Source organism: Epargyreus clarus, unplaced genomic scaffold (assembly GCF_041222505.1).
Source record: "Epargyreus clarus isolate Ecla_fem2 unplaced genomic scaffold, WU_Ecla_fem_2.2 ptg000018l, whole genome shotgun sequence".
NCBI lineage: Eukaryota > Metazoa > Arthropoda > Insecta > Lepidoptera > Hesperiidae > Epargyreus > Epargyreus clarus.
In genome coordinates, this window is record NW_027332226.1 from 3,177,224 (window position 1) to 3,200,741 (window position 23,518).

The following is a 23,518-nucleotide window of genomic DNA, read 5'->3' on the forward strand; positions in this document are numbered from 1 at the left end:
GTTAAAACTTGACATTTCTTGTTAGGAGTGAGTAATCTTTACTAATCTATGCTATTGATACGGAAAGTTCGAAACACAAAAATAATTCAAAAAATACAAATGAAACTACAACTTACTTAAAAAAATAAACATATTACCAAAGTGGATCCGATAGATATATTATTATGATGGAGAGCTTTAGTCAAAATGTCACAAGTAATATCCGAGTTAATTTTCAGACTTCGTAATATCATCCGTTATATGGCTTCGTAGTTTGATGGCTGGCATTTGGAAATCAAATTAGATTGCTTTTACTCAGTATCTACTACATTATCATGTGACATTTATTTTATTACTTTATCAAAAGTAATATTAGAATTGATTGTCTTGACAAATTTATTATGTTTAAGATAAGGTCAAATATCTCATTTGATATATTACGGATAGGTAAATGAGTTTTATCAAAAGTCTCTTGCTGTATGTTTTAGAACTATCTAAAAAGAAGAGGATAGCTAGGATTTATTATTTTAGTATTTATCAAATTTAAGTATGCTTACAGATATGAACTACTAAAATTAAATTTAAATATGCGAACTTTAAAATAATACCACTGTGTTACTACATAACTACTGTACAAACTATATGATGTAAATAAACAAATAGCTTTTCTATTTTTTAATAAATCATAAATAATACAGAAAAGATGCCATGTTTTCTCATGTTAAAAATATTGTTCTAAGAATTCATAGTAAACAATACGAGGCATACATATTGAAATACAGAAAAGAAGAAACATTTACAATGTATATTCGATACACTTAGCTACACGTGAGACAAAGTCGTCAGACAGACAGTGAAACTTTATTCTTACGTATTAACGAACATGCTTTTAATAACTGTAATGAAAGCTGCAAATATGATGCAGGATGTATACAGTGTGCGGGGTGCCAACGGATTAGAGTGTGGGCATATTAAAAGATTCCTTCTAACGAGGTTATATACGAATATTTTCCTACCAAACACTTAATATTTTAATAAAGCAAGTGTGTTTAAAATATATACGAGTAAAATAATATACAAAAATCTTGTTACGTTCGGCAGTACGACAAATATGCCCCATATGTATTATATACCCTGTATGTGTATTGTAGACTATACTATTTTTTGAATGTATGTACTTAATGCTGTTTTATCATCCTTGATTAGTTGCTTTTAGCTGAATCTTCACTTAAAATGCAAAAGTGTTTGAAAAGCTCATGAACACTCGAGCGAAAAAGTAGAGCCCTACTTTTATACATTAGTTCTAATTTAAAATTGAGGCTCAAACCTACTTCCAAACTACACAGAGGAAAAACTGAGAGTCTTTTAGGTGAGATGTATGTGAAAAAATAGTCAAACCCACTGAGTTCCTTGTTGGAACTTCTTAGGTGTTAAAAAAGATTACAACACATAATTTGTATGTGCCTCGGGCACCTCTAGAACTATACAACATAAATACATTTAATTTTATACACATCTACCAATCGTTCATCACTCATCCGTCCGCTCCGCTCACCACCAAACGCGCGCCACCAGTTTCATTTTCCCCGCGCGAAACAAACGCGGCCGTCGACGGTGCATTAGTAAATTACTCACGTTCGCACTCTTCAAACTTGGGATTTGTCGCGAGATTTTACACCGAACTTTTAACTAATTTGTTTAATTAACGGATCCAGCCGCTGTCCGGATCGCTTTTCACCAGGAAATGGATTCGACGTAATTAATTCCGATCGTGTGTTACGGTTCGTTTGAACGTTCTAGATGTGTCGGTTACAGTTAGCGCGTATGGAAATTGCGGAGCGCGTGGGACGGATCGTGTTCAAGCAAGTTTCTAATGTTTTGCTCATCAAATATTACCTATAAAATTATGTTATTAAATTTTCACATTGAACACTTTTAAATTTTCAAGTATTTGTATAAATAAATACAACTTACTAAGTTTAAATGAATATGTCAAGTTTACCAAATTGGTAATAAGTTTGACTTACAAAACATTACACATGTGGAAACAGTATCGATTCCGTCAAACAACAAATGCTTTACAATTTGACTATTACATTTATACGAGTATTAGAAACCACACTTTTGCAAGTAGATCACGCAATAAAGGTAACCTTAAGGTTAATTAAGATCTCATTATGTTATTTGTACCTGGGCCGTTAATACGGACCTATATGTTACCTAGTCACGAATTGCCTTTCCCCTCTAAGTAACATTTGTCATCTCAGTACATCAAATAGGGTCTGTATTATCGTAACGCTCCGCAAAGGTCCCACTAATGCTCTTTATGTTTTTATTCCATTAAGTCGAGGCCACAACACCGGGCCCAGCTTAGTAGGTGCACCATGTTTATAGATTTTTATAGGACATCCTGATCCAAGCTGGGAGATTATTTTTTTAGTATAGTTATCAAATAAACATGAGATCTACATTATGATAAGTTTCAACTGCCGCGCGTGGATATCTGTGTGCAACCCGGGACAAGATTAGATCTTTATCTGAGGTCGACCTTACATACGTTGCTATCCCTGACGACTAAGTTAGAATGCTTTGGAAAGTATGTCTCTCTTACTACACTATTCAAACCATAACATAGCGCGTGACACTGCTGTTATTAGGCAGAAATGCTTTGTCCCTGTACCGGGACCAGAATAGGGCTACGGTATCCCATGCCTGTCGTAAGAGGCGACCAAAAGGGGCTTCCGGGGTTGCGGGCGGCAAGAGTGGGAGTTCAAACCGTCCAGCAATCGACCCCGGGAAGGACAGCGGTTTGTGTGGTCACATATCGCTGTAATCACCAGGGGATGTGAGAGGAGCGTAAATTGCTCCCCCCAGGGCAGAGCCCGATAGAAGGGCATCGCGTTAGGAGGACTCCGGTTGTGTTCCGTTGGAGATCCCGGAGTTCTCCACCGCTGAGGACAGCCACCTTGGGGGGGGGGGGTTAGTGCGGTAAAAATCCCACATAACCCAGCGTCACTCCCATGGCGTCGGGTACCTTTTGAAGGTTCCCCCTCGTCAACAAAAAAAAAGGCAGAAATGCTTGGTGCTTGCGCTATCGACACATATCGTATCTAGACGATTTATTACATAGTTATATGCTTTGCATGGTAGACCGTGATTGTAACCAATACGTTACAACATTAAATTAATGTGTGTTTACAGAAACATACATAAATTGTAAAAGTAAACACACATGGATTACTTCAGCTGGATAATTTCAGCTGATAACAATTACAAACACTTTACTTAACAAGACGTAGTCACTATTAAAAGAGCAGCATATGTATAAAATACTATTAATAATAAAGCAGTTTTATTTGTCCGAGAATAATTTAATAGTACCATGGTGTCTCTAAAGCACGACGCACTAAGACAGACTCCCCGATTACATAGGTGATGTGTTCGAACGCTACTTGTTTTTACTACACTATTTTTTCAAGTGAAAAACACACGTGTGTTCGTTCGAGATATTCGAGGGCCATTTCCATTTCGTTTTTGAACAGCTTACAACGAACGTTAGTCAATGTTTGTCGTTTTGCTTACTTCTTCCAATTCGCCAATAGCACTCTGAATTTGTTTATTGAAATTCTCAATATTTGCTGAAGTGTAATTTAAATACTTGAAATTTTCGAGTACGTATAAAATTATTGTATACAGGATATACATGTATTTCATTGTCAAAATACCTGTTTGCATTTTATTGTTATAAATGTACACAAGAGACGCGGACGGCCATGCAGTCCACCTAACCTAGTGGCTACTGCCGCCGATAAACATCTGTAATCAACTCCGGAGAAGATTAGACTCTGATATCGGCAGATGATGATGATGAAAGGGCTCACACAATATTAAGTTTAATAAATTTCTCATTATGTTATTAATAACTGGATTCTTTATTTGCCTTACTATACCTAAATAGTAATATATTTACTTGTATTTTGCTACAAACACAAAACAATAGTTAGTTCAACAATCCACAACACGCAATCACTCCAGCAGGGTAAACGTACCAAATAACGGCCAATCTTCTATTTTCCGAACGTACACACTTTTTGTTCGTTAAAGTCTGCATCCGGCCTCTATTAACGGGAGATCTGGAAAGTGAAGCCGGGTCGCTTGTTATGGAAAGTTTTTTCATTCGGCCGGTCGGCCCGCTGGTTGGTTGGTTTTTAATCAGCCAACTTTGGAAACTGTCCAGTTGGGGTTCGTACGGCAAGATTTTTAATCAGAACCCTATACGTATTCATGTGGTACTAATGTATGTTATATACATCAATGCGATCCCTTGTCATGACCCTTGAAATTGTTTCTTATTGACATGAATAATGTTTAATTATTTTTCAATGTTTTCATATAAAAATAGCTACTCCTAAATCTAGTTTTTTAATTGGATATCAAGTATTAATAGGTGGTCTAATAGGTTATAAGTGCGGGTTATAATATTGTAGGTAAAGTGGAAAATGTGAATTGAAATTAACATACATTGTATTATATTTTAACGTCACAAAATAGTATTACTCGAACAAATAGACAAATAGCATTTTTTCATCAGTAAAAAAGAGACCAAAAACTGAATAAACGTACTGTGATAGTTCCAGTAAGATATTATTATGACAATAATAGCTACAAAATATTGTATAAAAGGAGATAAAACAATACACTTTATTGATATGTCCGATTGCATTGTAAACTGCATCAGATACTCTCTTAATGGATTGAAAAGATATCCGTACGGACCTACTGTTTTATGATGTAGTTTATACCAAGATAAACCTAGAATAAAAATGATAGGTGGATTGCAATCTCTTATTGTCTATCGCATTAGAGGTGAATTAAAATCGTTCAAGAACATGTGCATTTACCTAACTGAATATGTATCGATAATAGTATATTTTTGGTGATTAGAATTCTTCGTGCTTCGACTGCGTTATCGCCACCTCATCTATTTTTGCCGTATACAGTGGTATAAATTGGGTAGAAGTATTGCAGGTTAGGCCTAAGGGTTATCAAGACATTTGTAATCAACCGGATAGCTCCAATCATATTTGAAGCAGGTTATAGATGTCTACGTACGGCTTTATCTACACATAATGATGACTTGCGAACATAGGTAAACACAAAATTGGAGTTGAAATAGCATACAATACTAAGTCTTCTTAAAACATAGAAAGTGTACATAGTTTTTCTTTGAAACCAGGTAGGTATGGCATACTTTGACCTACAATAATAAACACATAATGCGTATTTGGTTCCAAACAATTTCACACAAACCTTTCCAAATAAATAATTAGCGAATAATTTTCAAATAACCAATACTAATATAGTGGCGCATACATTGTTTAGACGATACAATAGTACTCAACGTATTGAATTTAAATCAAAAGCTAATTATAACGAGATCATTCGTGAAACAAAACCGTATTCACTTCAACTGACATTGTTATTCAGCGAAATGAGTTTATTTTGTTTGTTAATAAAGTTAATTATCGGAACTGCGGTTAATTGAAATTGATATGAAAACGAAACGCATTTTGTCGCTACAATTGAACTCGATTTATCCGATATGCAACTATTGCACTACAAACAGAATAAAGTATGAAATTATATAACCAATTAATGGTACATAATCAGAGTATTAGCTTAAGTGTCACTCTAAATAAATTAGCTTTCTATTTTGATAGGATTCCCTGTATTATTGGCTCTATAGACATACACCGAGACTGGAAATAAACAAGCTGACCCAGAGAAGAAATTTTAATAATTTTTGATGTTAGCTTGAACGAGAATCGAATATTGTTCTTTCTGAGTGACAAATTATTTAGACCACTCTCACAGCAGAACAATCTTACGTATAAAATTCTCGTGTCACAATGTTAGTTACCGTACTCCTCTGAAACGGCTTTACTGAGTTTCACCAAATTTTATATGCATATTCAGTAGGTCTGAGAATTGGCTACTATCTATTTTTCATACCCCTAAGTGTTAAGGCTGAACAACCCTTTTTTTATTAATATGGCAACACAACGTTTGCCGGGTCACAACAATATAAAATGATATGAAATACAGAAAATCTAATAAATTATCCTATATCGATTGGGAACGAACGGTAATCCTTATCCATAAACTAAATTTAAACCTAAACCATCTTGAACGTAAACCTTTAAGCTCCTACGATATAAATCCACAATACTTAATTCGAATCATTATTTATTGTCGTGTAGATAAAACGCAATATTCAATAACACAAATGGCGTTTGTAAAACAACGCCGGCGTCTGCAGATGCACCTGTGGCGTTCGAGATCAGGGGAACGTTTTGGAGTGTTGCGAGTACATTGCTTATTGTCATATATAGATTTTTCAAAAAGAACTTTTTTGATAGTAGTAGCGTTAGTTGTTTCGATTCCAGGCAAGGCAGATATTGAATGAATTTATTAAGATAAACTAATTATCAAGATAAAAATACTTCGCAACAATCCTCTACTAATATTTATGATGGTATATATTTTAAGCCATGCAGCTTGTACCACCCTCCCTCCCACCAAGGTTGGGTAAAGATGCAAGATAAAAATATACACCACCATACATACCACCACCAACCCGTGTTTCACTCCAAAACATCAGAGCATCATCAGGGTAAGTTGACCCTACGACGGTTAACCGTTACCGCTTGGACACAGTCAACAGTGGCGCGGCGTGAGTCGAGTGGTAAGCGACGGCAGCGGGCGGGTGGACTAACTAAGCGGCTAAAAAGTCATCAAAAATGAATCTTTTCAATTAAAATGAATGTTTGAGAGAATCACAGTTCATCACCATAATTTATTTACTTATTAAGAGGCCGAATAACCTGTGATCTAAGATTTCTATGCTTTAAATACTTTTAGATCGTCTAGAAAGAATAACAATAATTGTTTGTGGATCAGCCAATGATGGTTATTAAGAAAAAATAATAATCGAAGGAAGATTCATATAAACAGCAATGTATATCAAGTATTAGTACGGAGTATCCTTTGCATCGCCCAGACAATATGGGAGATATTGAAATATGATAGGGCCGCAGATGTGACTCCCCACTTCGCATTAATTCTGCTGGTTAATGGACCCAAGAGTCCGAGGTAATTATGTTTTAGATAACAACGATTTAACATAAAAAACCTTATCGTGTTTTCCAGGCAAATGTTTCTAATTTTTGATGTGAAACATCTATAGCCGCACGTAAAACCGACTTCTGGCGTGGCGACGCATGCCGTGGCCACGCTATACGATGGTATATATATACAGTCTATATGCAGTAGTGTGTACGGTGTGGCGACGCGTCGCCATGCGCAATCGAATTCAATAAATAGTCATTGTTATCTGGAAAAAAATCGTAATATTTTATTTTATCATTATGACATATTTAGTTCCTATCACAATATGTTCATTTCTGCATATTACTTTTACAAAATAATGTCGATGTTTCACATCTGCCAGGCGTCCCGTGACGGCTCACTTTTTTTTTTTTTGTGAAGATATTAAGAAATCTCATGTCACACCAATCAAACATATGGATAGAGCGCTTGACGTAGTTTGTATAGGTTTGCAAGCGCTTCTTTTTTATAATATAGGAGTAGCAGACGAGCTGCAGTCCACCTGATGGTAAGTGGCTACTGCCGCCCATGGAAATCTGTAATCAACCCCAGATAAGATTAGAATTTCCTACCTGAGGTCGGCCACAGATGCTGTGCTACCCCTGAGGACTAAGCTGGAATGCCTCGGAAAAGTATTTCTCCCTTACCACACCCTTCAAAACGGAATACAGCAGCTCCTAACGCTGCTGTTATTAGGCAGAAATCTACCACCTTCAGAGCTTCAATCTACCACTTCTAGCATGGCTTTTGATCAAGACAAACATTAGATAGTTTTGGAGTTTGTGGCAAATGCCCAAGTGTGCGTATTGAAAGTATTTTTTTAAATCAACAAAAATATATTTTTTATAACAAAACAGAAGGAAAATTAATTTGATAGTTATCTTTATGCCTCGACTCCTGATGTTATAGTGATGTATCAGAAGGGGATTTATTTAATAAATAATTAATATGAATACTTTTTACACACCATTACGTTGAATAATACAAATATAGGCTAATAAGAATATCTACGACCAACAACAATTCGAAACTTAAACTCAACCGATGAAGTTGACGAGCCCCAAATTCGACACCAAAATTGCTTACAAACAAGCCGTGATCGACGAAACTCTGATTAACCCCTGACGTGTTGGAGGTACCAAATTATCAGATCAAAGAGTTGGAAGAACACCTATCAGTCCATCAATATTTCATGAGCCAACACTTCGACATCGTAAAACACGAACCGAACAGTATTATTCAAAATAACAACGTTATACTTTGACTTTGACTAGTATGATGCCCGTGATTTACGTATTTTAGAATTGTTAAAAGGTCATATATAATAATACGGGCTAATTTATTATTGGTTAGAAAATAAACATAAATATAATAATTAGTACAAATTTTAATGGATAATACTTGTCACGTATAGAAAATGTCGTACGTGACAATTTCTAAATGTCCCTATAGACAGAAATAAAGTATCCTTATATTTAGTTTCATGTTTTGTTTTATTTAGAATCGTACTGTTTAATTTTAAACCAAAAACAACTTATTGTTAACACTATTTCAAGTTCTTTTCATACAAATACTTTCATACTACAAATCCCACACGTCTTTTAAATTGTAAATAAAGAATAGGTGACCATATTACATTATATACCATAATTTTTTTATATTGGTATACTAAGTTAAGGGTAAGTTATATAACTTTTGGAAATGGATTGTACTGACCTCTAACCAGTATATCGACCAATTTACGCTGGACCAACGTGTATTATCAAACCCATGACCAAAAACATAAAATTTATCTTTACAAAAAAACACCTCTCACGTTTTGATATTATGTAGATGGAAGATAAAATAACAACTTTATAAATTGATTAACTTCGGAAAATTCCCATCTTGTATGCGGGGAAAGTTAGAACGATTTTCGTCGATACCCATTGAAGTGGAGATCGTTTCGTTGGAGTTTTACACGTGTTTCGGTTTTTTGATTAATATAAAGTTGATGTTCCCGTGATATACATCTTCGTATTACATTAAACGAAATAAATGAATTCGTGTTGTCTCCCTTAGACTTACGATATAGGGTGTTACTTTCCCTTTCAATATCAGTAATTTCACTAAAAAGTGGTTTTAGAAAATTGAATTTTGTTATTTATCTGGTGTTTTATTCATTTATAAAAAATATTTTTACAAGAAATAAAAAAAATATTCAACGTACACGTGCCTGCAGATGCGCTTCCTTTCTTCGGACAAATAAGTAAACACCTATTTGTGACACTGTCCGAACGTTACGTTTACACTTATATGAAAAATATTGTGTATTTCAACAAAAAATGTGAACCAAATAACATTGTAGTTTCAATTCAATTTAATTCCTACATTAAATTTTTGCCTTCGTGTTACATTAAACAAGTACATTTAATTTTTGCCATCTTGTTACGTTAAAGAGACATATTTGTTTACATACTATTCGACAGAAACGTCAAGAATAAATTCCATACCGTGTCATCCCGAAACACTTAACGTAATCACTCCGCTAACTCGAAATATCAAAACATAATTCAACGACACGAAGCTTACATAAAACAAGTTTCTAATATAATGATCTCGTCGTCGAGTGTTCTCTATGATTTTCCGGCGTTGCCCGGGCATACTCCCCCAGTCTAGTCGAGTTCTCTCATAAATAAAGTTGTCGAGAGCCCTCGCGACTATGTTGGGATACGACAAGACTGCGTAACTACGTAACGTGAAAATATCAGTGCAGTTGCTGGCCAATTTTCTTTTTATACATCCATTGCTTGTTATATATACAACTTGTTGTAACCTAACTAAAGTTAACAAGCAATGTATATCATGCAAAGCGATGTGAAGCATTTCACGCTGCATTGTAAAGTGCGCAGTAAAGGCAATGACTTTGACAAGTACGTTCGACAAACAAGACGCTCCCTGGCTATTCGTTTCATTGTTACTCGGACTCTCAGATTTTCTCTGTCTCTCTATGTGGCTCCGAGCTAGTTATGGGCACGACCGTTCCGATGATGACGCGACCTTTGAAGATTCAGTTTCCGTTCCTAGTTGATTTGCATCTGTTTCATCTCTTAGTATTTTATGTTGCAGCAGACTCCAATGGTAAGGTTACACACTTATCATGCTCAAATGTTGAGAATAGGTGTTTTCAAAAAACTCGACGAGGTTTAAAGTAAACTGATCAACTACGGAATGCATTTTTTTGGGTCTTTAATATTTTTTATTAACTTTTTGTAACCTTTTCTGTAAGGGTAAATAAACACCTCATTTTTATTTTATCTAATTATTTCCTTACTTATACCAATTAAGATAATTATAAATAAAGGCACTCAAACTAATAACGACGGCAGAATATCACAGCATCAAGTCTTTATCACCACTCCATTATGTTTCAATCAACAGTTACGAGACCCGCCAGTAGCATTCAGAAAACCGCATCCAATTAATGAGTATCGAGAAAATATCAAGAATCGTTACGCTATTGGTTGAATATAGAAAAACCAGTAGTGCCTGTAGGTATTAAACAAACAAAATGTGTCATTAAACTACAGCGGCACTGCCTGTTGTATTTGTACTAGAAAGCGGTTATCACTATGTTAATTTTGAAATTTTCACATAACTCTTTTCTGTTCCACAGAAGAGCGCGGGACTCTTTCTCTACAATTTGGATGAGGCCTGGAATATACTTCACCACGTTGCTCCTGATGTGGGTTGGTTTCAGATGCTACTCGTATTTTATTTAAAATTAGCTACAATATACACTGGCAACACCACAAAAATGGAAAGCTGGTTTGCATTTTCTCCAGAAATAGGTAGGTATAGCGGTAGTCGACACACAATCGAACTTCGCCAAACATTGTTTTATCAGTCTATATGCTAATATAGAACGGTTGTTGACCTATTGTTGACCAGGGTAATAATTCTGCCAGCTTTTCATTTTAAAACAAATTTTTGATCGCACAAAACTTTTAATCCATTCTAACGTCACTGACCTACTGGTACTATATCATCTGTGTCATCTAAGAGCCGGTGTATTAACTCTTTCGAGCAGTAGCGCTTAGATGTCGGCTAATCAGCGCCCAGGTAGTCCCCGGCCACTACTGATTGGTTATCGATCCGTGCACTTGGCGCCTCCGGTGATCTGTATTGGTAATGACGTTGTACTGACAAACAGTGCAGTGACTACACGGAGAACACATGCGCTTAATGTCGAATTAAATTAAGTGCAGTTTAAAGATGGTGAGACATTATGGTACGTAGCGAAGATGGCACTGTTACCCCTATTCAGCCTTATAAGAGCACTATGAATAAAAAGATTTCGAACTCACTGAATTAGTTGTAGTCCACCTGTTGGTTATTGGCTTCTGTTGTCCTAGGACATACGTAAGTAGCTGCAAATAAAATTAGATTCCTATGTTAGGTCGGGCACAGGTGCGTCGCTACCTTGAGGACTAAGTTGGAACGCTTCAGATAAGTATGTCTTCTTTACTAAACCTTTTAAACTAGAACATAGCAGCGCTTAACACTGCTTTCTTTGGACATAAAAAGGTCTAGTAGTGATCTTTGGAGCTGAACCACAAAGAGTTTACCCTGAAAATATTCCTCCGTTCACGAGTTTAAAATCACCTTCATGAGACAAAATCTGCAGAGTCGCCTTTCCTTGTAATAAAACAACAAATCCTCGGAGTGAGACAGACGAGCCTTGATCGGAACTATTAGACACTAGTCGGCTAATCAACGGTACGTACCGGTAACCGCTGATTGGTTATCGATCCGTCCGCGAGACGCCTCCGGTGATCAGTGTTGGTACTGACGGGATCGGCCTTTGAAACACAGTTCTTTGGATGCTCGAGCAAAGCTTTGGGATTTTTTATTGTGCTGAAGTTTTATTTGATATTTTTGATTATTTAAATTGCATGCATTTCTATTTAAACTTCGTCGAAACTGTGAATTCATGCCTCCGTAGTAAGTGTTGGTACTGACAAGATTGCCTTTTAAACACAGTTCCTTGGACTCTCGAGCAAAATGCTTTGACATTTTTTGATTGTTGTTTCTATTAATTTATCCGAGACTGGGAATTTATTAGAACTATTAAACACAAGTCGGCCAATTAACGGTTTGTATTAGTAAGGATAAACATTGATTCAAAGTGTGTCTTGCATTAGGACTCCATGTAGTAACATAGTCATCTACGTTAAAAGCCCTGTTTCGCGGTCAATTATACGCGCTCGGCGCTCCCTCTACGAGATGTCATGAAAACTGTGTCACTTCAGCTTTTGCAAGTGTAAACAACAGATGGTTCGTTACCCGATTCAATGCGGTACGCTATTCATTTATCTTATTAATTACCTATATAAAATTAAAAGATGATATATTTTCGTAAAATATTATGTTTATAGCGAAAATCAAGATTATCACGTTAATGGAATATATAACCAATTTATTTTGACAGTCATAATAATCTTTAAACTGACAATAAATTTCTTTAACGCAGATAATTGAAAAATTATAAGTGCGCGCCCAGGATTTGAACTTCAGACCAGTCGATAAGAAATGAAATTATGTGTTTCCACCAATAACTTATCGCTACTTTTTATGCTTTCACTTCTTTTAGAAAACGTATAGTCGCAAATTAGTATACAGCATGAGACCGGAAAGGAAATGAAAAAGTGACTCGTAACACAAAAGAGTCACAAGTGAAACGAATGCGTTCTCGGTTTTGCGGTCAATCGTATGGAGCTCGTCACTTCTCGCGCAGAAGTTGTGGAAGTGTGTCACTCGCTCGCTTATTCAGCGCTTATCAGAGCAACAGATGGATGTGACGGTTTTTCAACGTTTTCAAATGTCAAAGTGCTTTTAAAGATTTTCCTGTTTCATGTGTAATGAACCAATTTATCGGGGTTTGAACGTACCTATAATAATTAAAAGGTTTGTAATTGTTGAATAGGTTGCCCAGTGAATTAAAAATGTAATGGTTGCTTATGCTGAGTTAGATGACTGAACAAAAACGTTTTTTTTTATCTAGAACAGAGTTTCTACCTGAAGCCTATCACATATGTGTTGCCACTCCTGAACTCCTGAACAACAAGATGGACGCCGCGTAACAAACACTACAGCGTATTTGCTCTTCCCACATTCACACCGTTGAACACTCCCGTTGACCTCAAAACCGAACCAGTGACCTCTGCAGCCATAGCTAAACGCATCACCCGCAGCACCGCATCTTCACGCACGCTCGCTCGTCAACGAGCCGATCATGCGTAAGGGCCGCCACATAGGGTCCCTTCACGCAGCGCTGGACCCTTGTGCTATTCCTGTACTGTGAGCACTGGGCCTTATAATGCGGCGCAAGTTATTAGCGGACTGACAGCAGACACATACGTAGGTGCAAACCTGATACAACAGTTTCCTATTTATATTTTGATAAAGTATGATAAGCTTAGGATAAATAAATCACAGAGGATTATTAGGTAATCCGCTAAGTCTACATTTTACACCACAACACAAACCACAAATGAGCAAAACGACCCGATTACATCTAATTGCTTTACCTTTGCGTGACTCAAGATAATTTCAACTGATTCCGACTGACATAAAGAGACAAAGATTTATAAAACGGATTTATATAATAACGTTTGTGTGCAATAAGCGTCAGAGCTTTGACTTATAAGTCAGAGGAAGCGGATAAACAATCCGCCGCAGCGTCTACTTTACGCCAAAACACAAACCACAAAGGGGCAAAGCGACTCGACTACATTTAATGACGTCGCATGCACACAAAGTCACTGTGTCGAACGCACACACACAACAAACAGTACATCCAGCGCCGCTATCACGGCTAACGAGGCTGCAAGATAGCATGCAGTTTGAAAGGCAGAAATCTTGCATGCAAAGAGTATGTTTCTTTGTGTTTGCAGACTTCTGTTTGAATAGGAATGTATTTTTTTAACTATTGTGACTAAGCATTAATTGTATCAGCACTGAGCTGATGATGAATAAAGGTGGTAGAACCCTTTGTGGTTCGAATCCGGCGACACCACCGCCACACCTATTTCAGCCTCATAACAACAGTGTTAAGCGCTGCTGTGTTCTAGTTTGAATGGTGTGGTAAGGGAGACATACTTTCCCGAGGCGTTCCAGCTTACTCCTCAGGAGTAGCGGCGCATCTGTGGCCCACCTCCGGTACGAATATCGAATCCTATCTGGAGTCGATTACAGATGTCCATGGGCGGCAGTAGCCACTTACCATCAGGTGGACTGCATGCTCGTCCGCTACTCTATATTATAAAAAAAATCACCTGATATCATAATGAAAATTATTCTTACCGGACCACTGAGAGTTATGTCTTTCAAACGTATATGTAGGTATGTATTTCTCATTATTTAACACGCCTTACAGCCCAAATAGATTAACGGATTTTAAAATATTATTTATTGTTATACTCGTCTATATTGTGGAAGTGAATATACAGGCTATATTTTTAAGCAGTGGGACTTTTGTTTTCCATTATAATAAAGATCAAGTTCTGAAATGTACACTTTTAAGAACAATTCAAACAGGTTATGGAAATTATTTTGATAGTCAAATCTAAAATAAGTTACAATAATAGACCGAAAATTGTTTTAGGATGGAACCTAAAAACACTAAAAATACATAGAAATACTAATTACACTTCAATCACCACCAATAACATTGCACATAACTGCTATGATCACAAACGCGTTACACTTCGAAAACTTTCAAGCATTGTCTCCGAAAAGAACAATAAAACCGTAGAGAAAAGTCACAATACGATTGTCAAGATCGAACACATGTTCCCTCCGGCGAGTGCAGTACATAATACATTTGTTACACTCTCAAATCATATTCCCGACAATATCATTTCGTGAGCCGACGTACCGTGAAATACGTCTTGAGTGACTCGGCGCAAGATGACGCCACTAAACTGATAGGTATGTGCAACAGTGAATGCTGGAGCTATGTTTGATTCTATAATTTGAAAAACAAATATAACATACAAATTCATAGTAGTATGATTGGTGGTACTCGTAGCAGTAGTTAAGCAGCTCTGGTCTGGTAAAAAGGATACGGTGACGCAGATACATTTTACAGGAGGCATATCAAGTAAGTCTTCAAGACTAATTACACATGTCCCCGGGCATCAATGACACCTTACGTCGTCGTCAGTCTTTGTTGCTACTTCAATATCATGTTCCAAACAAACAGGTGGTCTGTACAGCAATGGAAAAAGTTGTATGGGGCTTTTCTTAAAAATTATCATGAATGAATTCCGTAATATTAGAGAAATGGATGTTCCATTATCGTAGTCAACCATTGATAGTTTGTAGTATAATGATAGTTCTATGTCATAATGAATACGAGTACGTATTATGATTCGTATGTTCGTTCTAGTTATAAAATTGTGTGTAATAAAAAAATAGATACCCTTTTCTATGGAACCTGATTAATTACTCAATCCAGACGTCAGATTCAGATGCTAAGATGATATGTATTCTTACTACCATCTCACATCTTAAACTGGCAAACAATCCGAACGTAACCTATTCGTCGTCGTGCAAGCGAAACTTTCCCGATGTAATATTTCACCCCCACTCCGCCAACCAGCGAATCATGGAACTTCTTTCACAGTGATTTGATGATATTGCACTTTGACGAATCCTACCTCTATCGGGGAGAAAAAAAAGAAAACAGGATGACGTCACGATCTCGACGTTCGCGAGGGCTCTCCAACCCGAGGGGGTAACTATAAGCACTCCAGCCAAACTTGAAACCTTTTGACGTAAGGTAGTGCTTTCACGTTGATTAAAACGTATCGTTATTATTGTTTGTGCCTCTCTATTGTGACTTTTACGTTGTGCGTGTATCCACTCGGTCGGAATAAGAGATTTTTTATTGCTATCACTTTGTTTACCGTAAGCTTGGATATTTGGAGTAAACAAGGTGTATTTCGGTGCTGAACGCCACTTCATACGTGTAGATATGTTCATTTTTTATTTTTATATTTCTCAAGGTCTTTTTTTGATACATTTATATAGTGTTAAAACATGCATATTCTTTTATTTTACTTGTTTAGAAATGCTAACGATGACTTTAAGAGTTAATGCTTGTAAAATTATATTGTTGAGGTGTTTTGTGACCTTTTCAATACAATATTTTGATTAATTTAAGAATTGTGTGCAACATAGTATATTTGAGATAATGTGTGATATCTGAGAATATACTTTATGTCTTTTAAGTCCTTCAACTAAAAATCATTTCACTTTATTATAACATTTTAACTACAGAATAATATCATTAATTCATTATAACATATAATCGGCATAAAATTAAGTTTTTCTAAATCGCAATAATAACAAATGCCATTAAACAGAAAAATTGTTCTTATAACTGATTTGCTATTTCTGGTAAATTAAAAATTTATTGGACTTACCTGTCAGTTACTCCGGCCAGTTTATAATCCTGGACCTCCATGTCTCCCATATACTGCGAAAAATCTGGAAAGAAAAATATTTCATATTCAAATTCTGTACAGTGCACTCTTTAAAACGTCAAATTTTTAAGGTTATTTACCCAAAAGTTAAAATTAAAAAAAAATCAAATTTGGCGGTACGGAACCCTCGATGTGATAATTATTCAACTCGTAGTTGGTCGATTTTTCATGAAATTAGCAAACGAGTTTGCATTCCTACTGATGGTAGGCGATCACTGCAACACTTGGACTTCAGTAATCAGCCCTATGCAGAATGGAAACACTACATGAAGTCGGCTACAGGTATACTGTTATGTCTAAGGAGTTAGAACATTTCTCCTAATTTATTCCTAAAGTCCTTTCGTTTCATTGATAGGTCTGGATGCCGGCCAACTTACACAATCATATGAGACCGTCTTAGTCCTCAGCAGTGATGTATCTGTTATCGGCTTCAAATAGTATTCAAGTATCTACTACTCGTATATGGAGTTGATTACAGATATCTATGGAAAGTGGCAGTAAACCTTACCATAGATATCTGTAAGGTAAACGGTATACTCTTTAACTACTTCAATTTTAAGAAAACTTTCAAACCTAAACGCCGTAATTTCGGCGGCTTATCAGTTCTGTTGTTGTCACCTATAACTCCTGTAATCGGCCTTAATTAATGCGAGAGTAAGTCTCATTTCCCAACCAAAGATGGGTACGTACTCAGAGCCTTCGTCTATAAATTTTATAAATCTTGAAAACTCGCTACTCGATTATGGCAAGTCGATTATCAATTCAACCCGTTCGCCGCTAGTTGGATGTCAATATTCATTTACCGGGTGGCCACGGTGGCGCGTGATTTGCCGCCACTGAAGGGAGGCGCCGTGACGCGAATAGCAATCGCGTGGGGTGCATCGGACCCGTTCCGAACGTTTTGTTATTAATAATTCACGCGCAGTTAGAGGGTTATTACGTATTTGGTTGACGGTGCTGGGATGTCCCGCGAATAGATATTAAAGTTACGTTAGCGGTAATGGATGTAGAAAATTATGTTCCAATTTTGGCGTGTTAAACGCGGCTTCATTTACTAAGAGCTACGCTTATGTGAAATTAATTCTGATAGGTTTGAATAATTAACTGCTGTTCGCGAAAATATGAATGGCATAATCTATTGCTACGAAACTCGCCACAGATAGAATTTATAAAGATATCTTAATTAAGAGTATTTTCTTGCTTAACTTTAGTGCTTTAGTTTCAACTTCGCTTCATCTTTACAGATTGTTAATATAATTACCGTAAAATAAAATTATTTTATCGCATTATTAAAACTAATTGCTTCATTCTAAGTCTATTCACAAAAATCCGAGCTTCAAAAATATGACTGAAATCGTCTGTTAAAAAGCGCTCAGCATAAATCCCTTCCTGGAGGACCAGGTACAATATTTTTTAATTTACGATTTCGCTTTCAATAAAATCAGTTATCGAATCTGAAATCGTTCATAATAGTACAAGCGAAAGTAATTTCCAATAAATCACACAGGAAAAGGGCTTCAACGAAAAAATCCGATAAAACCCGGATAAATTTCATTACGCTTACTGACTCCCATAAAAGACCTAATTCGTCGGAATACTGAATAGTACGGGGGGAGAGAGGGGAGTGGAAAAAAACGACGAATAGCCTCTCCCTTTCATTACTAAAAATATTACGGAGTCGACAGTAAAAAATGTTATACATTTCCGTACCTGCCTGTCGGATTGGTAGACGCACACAAAAGCGCAAAACCGACGCTCGGAAGAAAATTGAAATAGATAGCGCCATCGGTCTTATGTATTTCATAATATCCAAGTAAATAATCTTGTCCGTTCGAGGGGAGTTAGGGGGACGGCGGTTAATGAATGGGACAGATTTTGAATAATTAAAAAGGGGTACTTTAGATGATTGCTTATTTCGATGAGCGATGGTCGCGGGCCACCTCGCCGGTAAGTTATTTGTTTCAATTGGAACGAACTTTGAGAAATGTAATCACATTATGGATATTATGAAAAAGCGGCTGGTAAATTGTTATTAATATTATTATAGGAAAGCTTTTAAGGTCGCTGAAAGAGGACATAATCCATATAACTTTGTTCTATCTGACAATACATCCGTCCGTCTGTCCTATGTTGGTCTGTCGTCGATCTATCAATCAGTTCCATAGATTAGTAAATATTACTCGCTCCTAACAAGAAAATGTAACCTTTTGACAATTGTCACTGTCATGTATTTTTGTGTTTGAAAAATATTAAAAAAAATGTAGTTTTTAGATCATTTAGGAATGAAACGGTATTTCTTCCCACTTTTTCTTCGATTTCGTGTCTTACCTGCGCATGTCGGCATTATACCGCGTAAATTACACCATGACAGCCATTAAACTTCCTTCGATTACAAGGCGGTGAGATATCTATACTTATCTATGATCAGCCCATATAATATCAGATCCATTTTAATCAACGTTATCACTCTTTACATTAGATATGCTTTCTCAAGGGTAAGTCATATTCTATGAAATCCTGTACTTCATACTGAAGTAAGTTGTTAAAAAATAGGTAAAAAGAAATAACTTGAACTACAAAAGTAGGTAGTTGATAAAATAGAATAAAGTCAAAACTAGTGCAAAATAAAAAAATAGGACACGAAGCACTTGACACTTCTTTAGAAATTAGTTGAATACCGTGATTAGAATACCGTATACCATATACAAAACATGTAATGAGGGAGACATTTCCTCATGGCTTATATATCTCAATTAATTCTCAGAAATTTCTCTACGATCCAATATCAAATTCAATATAATCAGACTCTATAGGTACGTTTATAAGCCTCAGTGTCCGATTAACAGGAAAACGTATTCAATAGCCGTTTGATATTTCTTTACTATGACCTCGAAATATTATGCCTGATAAAATATGTTCATTCCTTTACTGTTCTTTCATATACTTAAAAAAAAAAATCTCACTTTATTTCGGTCCTAAATTCGATATACCTAATATAACTTGTAAATATTAATAGTTTTCACCAAGACGCGAAAACACAAAGTTAAAAGTAATCTGCACCCCTTCTGGCCAGATTATATATAATGTACATCCCTTTAACATTTAAATTAATTGGTAGAGGCAGTGGTGTAGTGGTTAGTTATTTTAATATCCCATGGAAAACACTTATATCACTGATTTATGTAAAAAAATGTACAAAAATATTGACATAAAACCGTCTATAATTTTTGGTCAAATGGCTACAGGCACATAGACAATGAAAATGCACTGACATCAAAACATACCATATTATTTCATAGCTTAGCAGTAGCTTACGTAATAATATACTGACACGGTAACATCTTATAGGTAGGAAAATTAGGGAAAATTTCCAGGGCAACGATTGGCAACAAAGTTTTTTACGGCATATAAAGACGAAAGTGAGGTACAAGTAAGTTCGGTACGCCGAAATCTTCGGTCGTTCTCCCCAGATCCGTCATTTGGGAGCGACGTGACGAGAGAAACGGAGAGGTTACTTACTTAATATCCGACAATGTACTTTGAACGGCTATCTTCTGAACATTGATATTAGAATACGATTTATAAAATAAAGAAAAGAAAAAAGAAAACCTACTTTACGTACAATACAAAAAAAAATGAAAAGTGGAAGGTGGTAGAACCCTTTGTGGTTCGACTCCGGCGGCACCACCGCCACACCTATTTCTACCTAATAACAGCAGTGTTAGGCGCTGTAAGTGTGTTCCGGTTTGAAGGGTGTGGTAAGGGAGACAGACTTTTCCGAGGCGTTCCAGCTTAGTCCTCAGGGGTAGCGGCGCATCTATGGCCGACCTCAGGTAGGAATATCTAATCCTATCTGGGGTTAATTACAGATGTCCATGGGTGGCAGTAGCCACTTACCATCAGGTGGACTGCATGCTCGTCTGCTACTCCTATATTATTAAAAAAAATGAATGATATGAGCCCTTTATTTATCAAGAAAGGTGCAAAAAGAGATTTTCTTCAAAGTTTGTGATTGTGTAATAAAAAGAAGTCACAATGTCCATATCTATGGGCGTGGGTATAAACAGACGCTTTTTACATCGACAGCCCTACATGAAGATACCCTGGCCTTCCATGGACAAATATATACAAATTCAGACCCAGAAATGATAAATAAATCTATTTAGACCTCTTATGTCCTATCTATCTGTGCATACTATTTGTTTATGCCTATATAGATAGTCCATGTACCAATAATATGCATGGAGCGGATACCTGCTCTTGGCCCACGATATGTAGTGGCACTAAACTAATTTGGATATACAAATGTATAAGCGGGCGCCCGCCGCGTGCAACCGCGTCTACACGCTACTCGTCTATAAACACGTCGTACGCGTGCCCGCCAACTAACGCTGCTCATACTATACTACATCGGATTTAGTACGTTTTCGTAGACTTAGCTAACCTTTAAAACCGTTATGGAGATTGTAAAAAAATGCTTTTATTCCGAACCTAAATTTATAATACCGCAAAAACGAAGTTCTTTTACAAAAAGAAGTACCTAAAACCGATTACATAGTAAACATACATAAAATAAAGAAAGTGTGAAACAAGTAGGTAAGTTCGGTGGCGAAGCTGCGAGTCCCCGGGATCTCAGGAGATCCGTTTGAGGGCGACGTGACAATGGAAGCGGAAACGTTGAGCGCACATTGTACTTGAAAAGACCCGTGATTTATGTACAAGGCGAAATGGTCTAGGGTTAAGAAATAGGGTTTTATTAATAAGGATCTGGGAAAACGAATATATAGCATGATTGGTATTTTTATAAAGTAACATTTATTGAATGGATTTATAGGCGTGGTATTAAATTATTATCGCCTTCTCATACTGAGATTTTTGAGTTGGAATAACTGTCAATTATATACTTCTAACTTACAATATAATTAATAGTTAGCTTAGGTATATCCGTAAATACTTACGGGAGTAGAAATTTATCCATAATCGGCCTCAGTAAATTAGGGTGAACTACTTTTTTTTTTTAACGGTTTTATTTTGTTTAGGAAGTTAAGGGTGCATAAAAGATGTTGATTTACATAAAATAGAAGAAAAAAAATCATCTATGTTTCAAAAGTGTAGAATTTACAGAATTGCACCTATCCTAGTTTTCTCATTCACGAACGATCGTCGTGAATAGAAAAGCACAAGAGCGGGCAAGTAAATCGAACACTTCCGTGATTAAGCACGTGCTTTCCGTAAACGAACATGGTTAAAATTTTAGGCTTGAAAGGTGCACTCTAGAAAATATTTGGTTAAGTTAGAGTAGGAATAGGATAGGTAATGACAATTTACCTGAGCGTCCACTAAAACTGACGCGGGTGCACGCTCACTTGTTTGTATTCAAAAATAGTATGACGCTTTTAAATACATAATATATGACTTCTCGAAAGCAGTTCAGCGCCGCTACTTCATACCGCGTTTTAAACGCATTGGACGCCCTCGGTGGGTCCCAGGTTGTATGAGACGGACATTCGCACCAGTTTTAGCGGACGCCCTAACTTTATTTCCATAAAAAATATAAGTAGTATAAAATATATCCCGTAGTCATAGTTGAACAGTGTAAAAGTTAACGTGCTGTATCACTATCTAGTGCTAAGCTACAACGAAATTGATAGAAAAGCCTTCATAAAGAAAAATTTTGTAGTGTCAACTTTCTCAGTGATCGGTCAAACGATGTCGGAGTCTATAAATCTTACACAATATAGCCACTATCTACTCGAAAAATTGGTAATTGATTTTCAAACAAGTACGAGGTGTCCACAAAAGTTCCATCATACTTATTTTCGGGGACAACACTATTCTACCACGTCCCCTCTGAAGAGATTTTGATGGCGCTCATTTATTTCGCAACATAATATTCCGGGTCGATAAATAATGATTCCGGGAATTTATTTACGGCGTTCGACATTGACGAGGGAACTTTTTAACGGCAAAGAGATTTATGTAAGCCTTTTTTTTTCGCTGGCGTGATTTTTAATTTTTATAGCCTTTTGAATAACCAGAAAAGGTAGGGATGTAATGGAAAAAAATCTTTTTACGAGAGTTTAAGGGAGAGGGAGACAATTTATTAAATTAGAGTTATCTTTAAAACGTACTTTACATGTTAAAGTAAAATAAAATTCTTTAAAATTAAAATGTTCAGGCATCTAAAATAATAACTAACTTACGGGAAAAAATACTTGCGGAAGAATATGGTTGTCAACTGACTTAAATGTGACCATCTTAGTCCGCAGGTGTGGCAAGGCATCAGGAAGGCATCAGTAAGGCGTCAGAAAGAATCACTGTTCTATCTGATTTTTTTGCAGATGCCCATCGGCGGCAGTAAACACTTACCATCATGTTCGCTTGCTACGTCAATCTCAGAAAAAAAAACATTAATCACCAAGCATAGATTAATACGTCAATAAATTCGTGTTCATTTCACTTTCATTATAATAAAATCCTGAGATTCGTCCGTCCACGTACTACATCTTTAAGGGCACCTCATTTATTTCGCAACATAATATTCCGCGTCGATAAATAATGATCCCGGAATTTATTTACGGCGTTCGACATTGACGAGGGAACGTTTTAAACGGCAAAGCGATTTACGTGCGCCTTCTTTCTCTTCCAACGTGATTTTAATTTGGAGTCTTCCTTACGATGAAACGTTTACGGGAATACAAATAATATGATAGACGTTGGCTGTTCCTGATCGAAATAATATCGAAAGTTTGAATATTGTTTGAAAATTATTTTTACGTTTTCATCGTTGTATGGACTAGAATCCTCAGTGGGTACCTATTTCTGCATAACATTAGCTGTGT

General features: G+C 36.4%; 1 protein-coding gene across 2 annotated transcripts in view; it reads right to left on the reverse strand.

Moving 5' to 3' along the window:
• LOC140749475 (CUGBP Elav-like family member 1-A) overlaps nucleotides 1-23,518 on the reverse strand; it is a 509,605-nt gene that overhangs the window by 420,494 nt on the left and 65,593 nt on the right. For both annotated transcript variants that reach the window (XM_073082526.1, XM_073082525.1), the window contains exon 3: nucleotides 16,617-16,680. In XM_073082526.1, coding sequence (XP_072938627.1) covers nucleotides 16,617-16,666 — 50 coding nt within the window. In that variant the 5' untranslated portion in view covers nucleotides 16,667-16,680. The remainder of the gene's footprint in view (nucleotides 1-16,616; nucleotides 16,681-23,518) is intronic.